The following is a 12,075-nucleotide window of genomic DNA, read 5'->3' on the forward strand; positions in this document are numbered from 1 at the left end:
AGGAAGATTTCCACCCGGGTATTTCTCAGTCTAAAGAGTTATGACACTCTTAGGCATTTTGATAGATACAACAAATGAGTTAGAGCTTTAAAAAGCAGGGATGTGTATAATATTTCCCATTACTTTCTATATATATAGGTGTACAAGTCGACAGAAATATTTAAATATATCAAAGTATTACGTGAGTCCAAGATTTGAAACCGGGCATTTCAAATTGGAAGTCTTTCTAACTATCTCAGTCCAAAATGTCCAGCGATTCAACTTCTAAGCAGAGGTCAGGAGCTGACAGATCAAACTTTTTAATCAAAACTAAGCTCTCGAAATACAAGGCACGTAAATATTTACCTCTGCTTTCCTCTTCCATATGTAATAGGAAGTGATATATTCCCCCAACGTATCTGGCGATTAAAACTCAAAAATAAAACACTGTGAACTTTCAAAGTCCTCCACTTAAACGGTCTTTCTTATAAGGAGGCTTCCCTGTTACTCTCTGCTTCGTGGAAACAGAACACAAGTTAATGATGATGGTAGATTTTCATTTATTTGTATACATCAGTCAATAGAAGGGGAAATGATATTGGCTGTGTGTTTATGAGGTACATTAGAAATGGGAACAATAGCAGACCTTTACCGAAACAAAAATAAAATATGAGTCAACAAGATCTTTGCCAAACAGAGGTCTCAGGACAGCCTTGTTCAGTCTTCTGGGAATCCCACCCCAACAAGCACAATAAAAGCAGGACGTGCCTCATTTCCTTCAACCGTTCAACATGCCTCTCTTGGAGATGTTTGTAAATTTCCTTCCTCTAAGCATCAAGCTGGCAAACTGTCGTCATTTCTTTGGGGTAATAATATCCTGTTGATGTCTGGGTAGATCTGTTGAGTGTCCCCTCCACATAATAGTACAGATACTTGTAATACTATTTTTCAATGCAGCACAGTAAATTATTTGTCAACATATTTGAACAGAATTTAGGCAAGGTCTGATTTGATTAGAAGTGACTAAGGACAGGAGATTTTAATAAAACGGTAGTTTGACTTTTGGATTTACAACCTAGATTAAGGTAATGAAACAACTCCAACAGCATTCTCTGCTTTTTTCTGAAACTGAAAATATTTACCTATAATGGTTTGTTAGTGTAAATCCTGCTTTCATTAAATTCCTATGCTGGGGTTTGGAAATTTCACATCGCAAAAGAGCAATCTTAGCATTAAAAAAACTCACTTGTGAAAATGGCAACTTTTATTTTACTGGCTATACAAATTACACTAAGCACTTTAAAAACAGAATTCTAACCTCAGTCCAGAATAAGTTTAAACACACTATAAACTCAGTAAAATACAATGAGTGATTTAAAACTTTTATGTAAATGATTCTTTTCACAACCTAAAATTTTATTTAGACCTGAGAGCATATTTCTTGGACAAAGAATTTTTACCTAAACTAAATAATTCCAGACAAAATTACATTTCTCAATAAAGTCATATAATGTAAAGAGGGAAAATTACACAGTGACAATTTTGAAAAACAATATTCAAAAAGTAAAAAATAAGACCAACCCTCAACTAACATAATTTGCGCTTAGGAAGACATTCTGTTTCCAAAGACAGCAAAAGCTGATTTTGTGAAATACTAAAAATAATTGATCATTGCTGCAAAGCACTAAATTTGGAGCTAAGCTAAATGGCATGTACCATTCACTGCAATTTTAGGTAACACCTAAATAAGAATTCTGAGCATGAAAAATGCCCAATGTCATTAATAATCCAGAAAATACCAATTTTAAAAAGAACGCAACCAGATGCCATTTTTCAACAACTGAGTTAATAAGATAAAAATAATGCAAATTGGGGCGCCTGGATGGCTCAGTCAGTTAAGTGGCCAACTTCGGCTCAGGTCATGATCTCGTGGCCCATGAGTTCGAGCCCCACGTCAGGCTCTGTGCTGACAGCTCGGAGCCTGGAGCCTGCTTCGGATTCTGTGCCTCCCTCTCTCTCTAGCCCTACCCCGTTTGCGCTCTGTCTCTGTCTTTCAAAAATGAATAAATGTTAAAAAAAAAAAATGCAAACTGGCATGGCCTTTTTGGATCACAATTTCGCAAGCTATGTGAAGAGCCTTTCACCTATTAATTCTAGGAAACTATCCTAACAATATCTTTGCAAATGAGAATGAGTATGTATGTACAAGGATATTCAAGACAGTGGTCAACAAGAGGAAACTGTTTAAGTAGATTATGAAAGACCTAGAAGATAGAATATTATGCTGTCTTCAAAAGATCATGCTTTCAAAAATATTCAAGGATACTGAAAAATGCTCACAGTAAAATTTTAAGTTAAAAAGAAATATATAAATTTCATATTAAGTTTTTGAAGACAAAGATTAGAATGTACAAAGTCTTCAAAATATTAACAACACTGGATATCTCTGCAATGAGGATATACTTCTAATCATTAAAAAATAAATAATGTATACACTACATTAGTATATTACTACATATTGTAATATACATTAGTATATATGGCATACTACACTATGTATATTAATATATACAACATACCATAGTGTGTATAGTATTTGCATATATAGTCCCTGACTTTAAGGACCTCATAATCTATTATGCAAAATTAATTACAATTAAGTGGGGGTGTGAAGCATGATACATAGGTGATTCAAAAATGGCAGAATGTTGATAACTGTCAAAGCTACATGATGAAAACATGGGAGTTTATTCTACTAATCTGTTTATTTTATACGTGTTGAAAATTTTCCAAATAAAAAGTTAAAAGAATCATGAAAAGGCATGGAAAATGTAATAAGTCTCATAAGAGTTAGACCAATAAATAATATAAAAGTTCAGAGAGGAGAAAGATTGCGTCTGGAGGAGGTACTGGTCTCTCTTTGAATAACTTGTAAGATTTCAACAGGCAAATCAGTGCCTGAGGGTAGGAGTGAGTATAATGAGCAAGATTACAGTGGGGAAGGCAACTGGCCCTGAGCATCAGGTCAGTGGGTAAACTGGTAGCAAACCCATGGAATCTAACTGCTGCACTCATGTTAGATAAAATCCCCTAATAGAGGATAAAGAGGCATCACCTTATGGATTTCAACGAGGCTGTGATTCCCCCAATGAGTCAGCATTCTAAATATGCAAATGTTCACCTGGCATGAACAGGATAAAAAAGCATCATTGACTATTGCAGACTTCTGGTCCCACCCTTGCTCACTGAAGTAAAACTGTCCCTTTTACTTGTGGGTGACTCCTGGGTAATTCCCATGGGTTCTTTATTCTCACTGGACAAAACCTCTCTGAGATCTAGGCATGATGAAGGATGTAAGACAAAGAGCTCATTTTTAAAAAAACTGTACTCATTCCTTATCCTTCCCAGCCCTCAGCTTTTTTTTTTTTTACATCAATAGCCCATCTCCATATAAATGTCCAATTTTGCAACACTTTAGGTACCACAATGTCTGTGTAAATGAGTCAGAATATGCATTACCGAATAGCGAAAGAGTCTAGTTTTCCTAACAAATTTATCTATTTTTGAATTTTTTAAATCCACGTTGCTTCTTATAATTTTTCCATAAATATCTAACTATTCTCAAAGCTACCCTTTAGACTACCGATGCATCCTTCAGTTTGTTAAAGAAAACCTGCATGACTTCCAACTATAAATTTGGAAAAATGTAATAAGCTTTAATGGCTAGAAGATATGATTTAGCTTTTTTCTATTAAAAAAAAGCTACTTACTCCAGAAGTAATATTTCAGCACACAAACAATATTTTTTTTTAATTTTAAAATAGATCCACACATTTGATAATTTTTCTTTATATAAATTCTCGACAATCTTTTTATTGTCTTCAAAAATATGCATGCGTGGAAGTTTAAGGCAAGACAGCCAGCATCACGGGTAGCCCCTGTTAATGCTAATTGAGTTAGCATAAACATGTAAATCCCCTTTTATAGATGTCTGGCTTTTCCTTTATCCAAGACCAAACTATAATCGACAAAGATAAGCAAGATCATGTTCTTGATTTGCTTTGCATGTGAATTCTTTTGCAGAGATAAACTGTTGATACGTATTCCTCCTCTGAAAGATCAAAGATCATTCTGCAAACACCAGATTTCTCTGCGATCCTACAGCTTCCCTCAGATTTCCGTCTCTTTGCCCCTTTGCCAATGTCCTCTGAATAAGACCAAATTAATGAATACTGATGTTCTTCATCACTATTTCAGTGGCATCCTGTGGGGACAGCACAATAACAGGAGTGTCATGGTACCAGTTCTACCTCTGGATTACTGAGCATGTGTCTGGAAATACCACGCGTGCACGCACGCACAGAACAGTCACACGCACCACTGTGTTGATCAGTACCCACGGCCACTAAGAAAACCTCAAAATTAATCTGGTGACGATGAAAAAGTGATGGCAGTTCATCCAAGTAAGTCACTAAAGTCAGTCACTAAATAGAAAACTTTCAAAGAAACCCATAGTTGCGAATATCTCACACTAAAACAGGTTCTTAAAAGGTTCATTACAGTGAAAGCCTTGTCCATGGTGAACTTTGGACCAGGCAGCCTTAGCACTGAATTTTTAACAGACAGAAGCTTTTTGTAAGTAAAAAGCAGCAAATGAACAAAAGGAAAAAAAAAAAAACCCTAATTTTGTAAAAGGGATAAATGTGAAAATATACTGACACACCAAGCAATTGATGTATTATTTACATTTTATTTGTAACATTGATAGAATAGCACAATGCGTATGTATTAATATAATTCATATATTATCTGATATATGCATAATGCATGTGTAATGTAAGATTTGTTACTGTTAACATTAACATATAATACCAATTGAATATTAATTATGTGCCAGGCACAATGTTAATCTATTAATAAACATGGTCATTTGATGCACCCCGCCCTGCATATTACTATAAATGCTATGTTTCTAAGGATGAAAACAACCTCAACAAGGTTCAAATCTGCCTAAATTTAGAGGCAGACTGTAATCCCCATAAAGACCATTATCTCTTGTTTAACCCTGTATCACCAGCATAAACAACAGGCATAAATAATGGTATAAATGAATAATAGGAGCTCAACAAACAAGAGTTAAAGGACCTAGTAAAGGCAGGCAAGCAGCTGGGAGAGAAAAAGTGAGATAGCCCCAGAATCGAAGGGAACACAGAGTATAAAACCCACGGAAAGGCATGATTCTGACCCTCAAATAAACTATAGTTCAATCAGCAAGACAAAACACTTCAGCAGGTGTGATAACTATTAAGACAACATATGTCCCTGAAGATAAGAGGATAAATTGGAGCGGCAGCCAAATTAGTCCCGGGGTTAAGAAATGCACCTCAGAAAAGGTGGACCTTAAGTGAGTTTTAAAAGACAGTAGGAGTTATGGAAGAAGTTATATGGTCCAGGGTACAATACTTTAAAGATGTCAAACAGTAGAAAGGCCAAAGCATGTCAACTTGACATGTCATTGGCAACCTTAATGTGGAATTTTTGGGAAGTGTGATGGGAAAAAGCCAGATCATAGTAGAGTATTATATAGAGAATGGGATGTGCAAGCACTTGGTTGTGTAAAGAACAAAATAAAGATGGAAGTTAATCTCAAAATGTGATGTGTGTGTGTACGTGTGTGTTTAATTGAAGTCAGGGAAGACTTGAACATATTTAGATGCTAGAAGAAAAGGGGAATTTGGGGATTCAGGAGCATAAGGGAGGAAGACTCATGAGAAACATACCCCCCTCCACAGAAGTGGGAGAATGTATATAATAGATAATACTAGCAAATTAGGCATGGTGATTTAAAGAGTCAAGTTGGCTTTAAAAGAAGTTTCCATAGAAAAGTGGGGTGGTATGTGTGTGTAGTGTGGTGTGTGTGCGTATGTGTGTGTGTAGGGTGTGTGTGGTGTGTGTGTGTATATGTGTGTGGTGTGGGTGTATGTGGCGTGTGTGTGTGTGTGTGTGTGTTTGTGTGTGTATGAAGACAAATTTCGAAGGGTGATGAAGATTATGGAGGCAGAGTTCTTGACGGGAAAGATGGCTAAACATGAGATTACAAAACGGGTTTCCCAGTTTTCTAGTTCTGGAACCCTAACCATTTGATCTCAACGTTAGTATTCCTGATTTTTACATGACGCTAATGAGGGCAGTTTGATGTTTTTTTTCTTGTAAAATGGCACGTCTGAAAGCATAGAAACTGGTTCACAGAAAATGCTGAGTAAATTTTAGTTTAATCTTATCTAAAACAATACACTGTCATTTTTCAAAAAAGGGTTTCTAATCAAAGTGAAGAGAAAGATAAAGCTTCCCACGGCCGAACCCAACCAGAAAACTGAGAGAAAGAATCAGATTGCACATTTGTCAAAGGTTAGCCTCTTGGAGCACGGAGCAGGATGGGGAGTGAGCTGGAGGGGCAGATAGAGATAAACAAAGCAGGCGGCAGTGTTGATGAGCTTTAAGCACAGGAAACTTTGTGCACACTATGCAGGCACAGTGACAAAAGTCAGAATTCGATTTGGTAACACAAAAAGCGTTTATTAGTCACTGAAGGACTTTTTGCTATAAATCTATCAAAAGTTTACAAAATTTGAGATTAGAGCAATGTGTCAGTGCCCCCCAACTTGTTTTGCATATTCTGACAAGTACCCAACGTTGTAATCAAGAGAAATGTCACCGCACCTTCTTGAAAATGAACATTCAGTTCCCTGGATTATTACAGATCCACACATATCCAAACATGCCACACAAGGAAGAACAAGCATTCAACCCAATGCTAGTCAGATTCTGAAGGTTTCACACAAAGGGGAGGTGGGCTGCGGGACAGTAGGGACAAAGCAGAAGAGTGTGAAAGTAAATTCCAGTGGCAACATTACCAACAACCTCAAAGATTCCCAACAAGATCTTCCACCTTGAAAAAGTAAGATGGCTTCCAATGCTGAGAAACCACCCCTCCAACTGTCTCAATTACCACAGGGATCTGAAACTATCTCTGAGATATTTTAGCAAATTTGAGAAATGTAAGAATACCATTTATTTCAGAACCTGAGGAAACCCCACCTTTATAAATTCGTAATACAGGGTATTGGCCAGCCATGAGGCAGAAAAGTGCTACTGTCTGCTTGTTCACATCTCTGCTGAACTGAGACACTCTAGGGTCTTGGCATTCTTCTTGAAATTTTCTGGCTTAGTACACGTGCATCCTCACTGTCTCCTCTATAGCTAATTAGCAGCAGTCCCCACTGATGCCATAAATAAAGAACCTGAGAAAATCCAGGTAAGTGTCATTTCCCAACCTCAAAGGCAAGCTGTTAAAAATACGCTACAGAAAATATAAAGTATGAACTGTGGTTACTAACTAATTCTGGAAAGAAAGAAATTAAAGGCTTCACTTCCTCTACACTTTACCAGGGGACCAAACATTCAGTTCAGTGCTCATAAGAATCTTCTAATCCCTCCACCTTCCCATCCCCTAAAAACCCTCCCCCAAATGCAAACACATACTCATAACAATTGGAAGCAATGTCATAAATGAATAATTCAAATACATCAAGTTACCCAAAGCAAATTTTTATTTCTGCCAAATTAATTTTCCTAGAGATTCTTTACCTAACAGGAAGGGACTGACATCACAGGAATGTCTCTAGGGATTGACTTACCCTGTCAAACTCTGACCATCAGAAGACCAAATCATTAGTAATATTTAATCATCCCAGCATTGATAAAGAGCTGTAAAATAAAGCTTGTCTATAAACGCACTGAGTCACTTAAATAAAAAGCAATATGTTTCACTTCTTCAGCTATATAAATATAGACTTGTATATATAAAAACAAGCATCATCCCACATCCACATATATATGGCATGGGCATATGAGTAGGATCGATGATGTTTATAGATGTCTATATGTATTTATATAGAGATATACATAGGCTCCCAAGCAAAATGTTCCTTGTTTTTAAATTCCCTGATTTTTGTTGGTAACAGTTATTTCTTGTTAACCACATAGTAAATATGAGACTATCACATTATGTAAACCATGCAAAGCTGAGTTACATTTTTTTCCCTGAAGATCATATTCTGTGAATTTATAAATGAAGACGCCACTTTTGAACAGGAACACACAGTTTTAGTTACAAACAAAGAACTGGTTGAAGAAAATGTGATCACACAGAAAAAGCAATAGGTAGGCTAAAGAGAATAACAGAGGGAAGCCTGCCATTCATTAGGTTCAAATCATAACATAATTTTCTTAGGTTGCTCCAAGTTTTATCTCATTACTAGTTAACCATAAAATTTATACAGAAAGATTTCACTCAGAAATCACTGTGTTCCTTAAGCCGCTATAGATTTGTGACATTTCTTCGTTCAGTCTATTCATCATAATTCAGAATCTAATTATCTAGTTGTGAAATATCCAGGCTGTGGTACCTTTTCCTTTGCTCAAATTTCTTATTTGGTTTCTGTACTATGTCATAGTGACAAGGCAGAGAGGGTCAGGAAAATGGTGACACTCCCATCAATCAGCATTGCTACTTACTAGGAATTCTGGAAGCAAGTTTATTTGGAGAGATTGAAACAGCTGGTTAACAGTTTTCCCCATGAAACAAAAATAAATGGAATTATCATTTCCTAACAATAGATTATAACGTCATGCAAAAATTAGGACAAATCAGATTCGAACAGGAGAGGAAGTATTTTTAGTATGGAAATAACTTTCTCGAAACAGTTACAGTAATAAAGAAATAATGAACTTAACTCATTACCTTAAAAGCATGTTATGTAAATGTTATCTCTCCATATCTAGTGAAGAATAACACTTTGATTTACATTTCATGCATTGCAATGACCTTAAATATAGCCGTCAATAAGCCTCTTTACTGCCTTGCAACACTCAAAGCAAACTGCGTGTTAAGTCAAATTTTATGACATAATACCTCCTTTCTCCCACACGTATCCTCCCTACCCTATCCTCCAAGAAAACCACACCACAACTGCTGGCTTACTCTCATCTCTACTTTATTTCTCTAGCTTCACCACTGAGAGTTGACTAATGAGGGCCATGTGCCTTTTACTAAGCCATCCACCCCCGCCCTAAAAGATATAGTTATTTTAAGAACGCTTTTACCCTTGATAGTGTGACATACACAGCATTTATAAGATACAATCAGGTTTTTGGGGCACCTGGCTGGCTCAGTCGGTTGAGCGTCCGACTTCAGCTCAGGTCATGATCTCACAGTTTGTGAGTTTGAGCCCCGTGTCGGGCTCTGTGCTGGCAGCTCAGAGCCTGGAGCCTGCTTCAGATTCTGCGTGTGTCTCTCTCCCTCTCTGCCCCTACCCTGCTCACACTCTGTCTCTGTCTCTCTCTCTCTTTTTCTCTCTCTCTCTCTCAAAAATAAATAAACATTTAAAAAATTAGAAAATAAAACACAGTCAGGTTCTGACAATACATCTACATAGATTTTTTTTTAAGATCTACACATCAGTATATTATTATCATCTTTCCAAAGTCTTATGTTTTTAGGAACTTTCCAGAAGGCTAACTTCTGCCTTCTGCAGGCAAACTGGAAAACTGGAAATGGAAAACTGCTGCCCTCCTGAACCAGTATGGCTGGATGAGTGGCTTAAGTAACATATTTAGAGTTCTCTGGTGTAGATATAAGAGTCATCCAATATCTGTCAACTGGAAACAGCTACCATGTCCACAGCTGGGGACACAAAGAGAAGGGGTTGGGTTTGTAAAGCCTAGAAGCTCAGAGGAGAGGCAATGAGGAGGAAGTGCCAGCAGGCTGATTTCAGAAATGGAGGGAAAAAACCCAAAAAATGGAAACAACTGATGCTGCCAGAATGATGAGGACAACAGGAAGGGTGAGTTCCCTTCTTGTTCCACCAGCTTGCCAGTCTTCCTCTAGTGCCTCCTATTGGCAGAAGCTAACATGTACACTAGCTGGAAAAGAAGAAATGTAGGTTGCTCCAGCATCCCAAAGAATCTAGAAGGGTGGGTTTGGAAATTACTAAAGTCCAACTTCTTTTTTCTTGTTGAGAGAGAGAATGAGAGAGCACGTGGGGCGGGGAGGGGGGGGTGGGGGGTGGGGGGTGTGAGGGTGAGAGAGAGAGAGAGAGAGAGAGAGAGAGAGAGAGAGGAAGAATCTTAAGCAGGCTACATGATCAGTGCAGAGCCCAACATAGGGCTCAATCCCATGACCCTGGGACCATGACCTGAGCCAAAAGCAAGAGTCAGACACTCAACCAACTGAGCCACCCAGGCACCCCCACAGTTCAACTTATTTTAAAAAGTGCTATGAGGGGTAAACTATCTACGAATTAAAATATGGGTGGACATACTCTCCTGATTCCATGAGAAACCAACTTTGAAAATCATTTTCACCCTATAAAAAAATAAAAGTATATTTTGGAAAGCATTACCTCTGATGATCATATAGAGTACCTCTGTAAAATGGATGCCAAGATACAACATGAAAGAAGAAAACAAAAAGTAGATGGATAAAACACTATCAGAAAAATAAAACTATGTTGACACAATTAAAATCTGCATGAAATATGTCAGCATGGAGTTGACAAACTTGAAGAGTTCTCCTAGAATAGAAAGGAAAGGAGCAAAGAGATAATAATAATAATAATAATAATAATAATAATAATGGAAGAAGCAATACTGAAGATCAGTAAGATGGAAATACAATCTACAATGAGCACATATGTATCATGAACGATTAGGCATGAAAAATGACAGAAATATCATTTGGGGGTAAGAATTTAACACTTCTGTCTACTCCACAAAACATCTAGTTAAGTAAAAATATAAAAAAGCAAAAAGCAAATTAAAATGCACATTATATAGAATAACCCCCCTTTTCAAAAATCCACTAAACATTTCCCAAATCATCATTTATTAAGACACTTAAATTTTAAGAAGAAACCATACTATTTCTTTACTAACTACACTGCAATAAACCTAGAAATCAGTTATGAACATTTCAAAGGCCAAACAATATAATCCGTTGGAAATATGAGTGGCATTCCAAATTTGCTGGTATTTTAAAAGGAAAATAAAACTGCTAAATAAGAACTATTAGGAAACCATTAACAACAAGAATATTACATATTAGCAAAATATTTCATATCAACAAAACATGCTGGATGCAGCCATAGTTATAGTCTGGCACAAATTCATAATCTGGAAAATAAAAAGAATGAGAATTTAGCTAAAAAAGCCAACTCAAGGCAAATGACTTCTGTAAAAACAGGTCTAAGAAAACCAAAGAGTAGTAAAGTTTTAAAAATATATTAACAAATTAGAAAACGGGAAAACTAAACTGTCACTAGTCAAATAACTGCATGAAACAAAAATACACGTATCTCTGACAGAAATCAATTTAAAAAGTACAAAAATAGGGGTGCCAGGAGGGCTCAGTCAGTTAAGCGTCTGGCTGTGGCTCAGATCGGCATCTCATGGTTCGTGGGTTCGAGCCCCGCCGTCAGGCTCTGTGCTGACAGCTCGGAGCCTGAAGCCTGCTTCACATTCTGTGTCTCCCTCTCTCTCTCTGCCCCTCCCCCACTTGTGCTCGCACATGCGCTGTCTCTCTCTCAAAAACAAACAAACATTTTAAAAAAGTACAAAAATTAAAAATCAAAGCTTAAAAGATTACATAACCATAAATAAAAGTAAAATAATCTAAAATTACATAAATCTTTGTATATGTATGTGTGTGTCCATGTGTAAAGACAACTGAACAGTACAATCCCCTATTATTAGGGTTAACTATTAAAAGAGAATTTTGTTTTCACCTTTTTATTTTTCATTATCTGTAAAATGTTCCACAATGTACATGCATCTCCTTTAAAAAAAAAAAAACATGTTTGTATTTTTGAAAAATAGCCTGAGGGGAAATAATTTTTCTGTGGTATTCATGCCGGATAAATAAAATTTCAGTTCAGTTAAATTTAAAATGGCTAACACCGTCAATACTCCAACTGCTGCAGGACCACCACTAAGTCAGTTATTCTCATAAAGCTTCTGAAAATGTACACTGAAGATATC

The 12,075-nt window shown here is 36.7% G+C and overlaps 1 protein-coding gene across 21 annotated transcripts in view; it reads right to left on the reverse strand.

The window, feature by feature from the left end:
* The window catches only part of TCF4 (transcription factor 4), a 353,798-nt gene that overhangs the window by 278,486 nt on the left and 63,237 nt on the right, over positions 1–12,075 (reverse strand). Inside the window, exon 1 of one of the 21 annotated variants that reach the window (XM_060613926.3) lies at positions 346–364. The exons of the other annotated variants lie outside the window; for them this stretch is intronic. Coding sequence (XP_060469909.1) covers positions 346–364 — 19 coding nt within the window. Of the gene's footprint in view, positions 1–345; positions 365–12,075 lie in introns of those variants that run through there. 21 annotated transcript variants of the gene reach the window in all.

The sequence above is a fragment of the Panthera onca genome, chromosome D3 (assembly GCF_046562875.1).
Source record: "Panthera onca isolate mPanOnc1 chromosome D3, mPanOnc1 haplotype 2, whole genome shotgun sequence".
NCBI lineage: Eukaryota > Metazoa > Chordata > Mammalia > Carnivora > Felidae > Panthera > Panthera onca.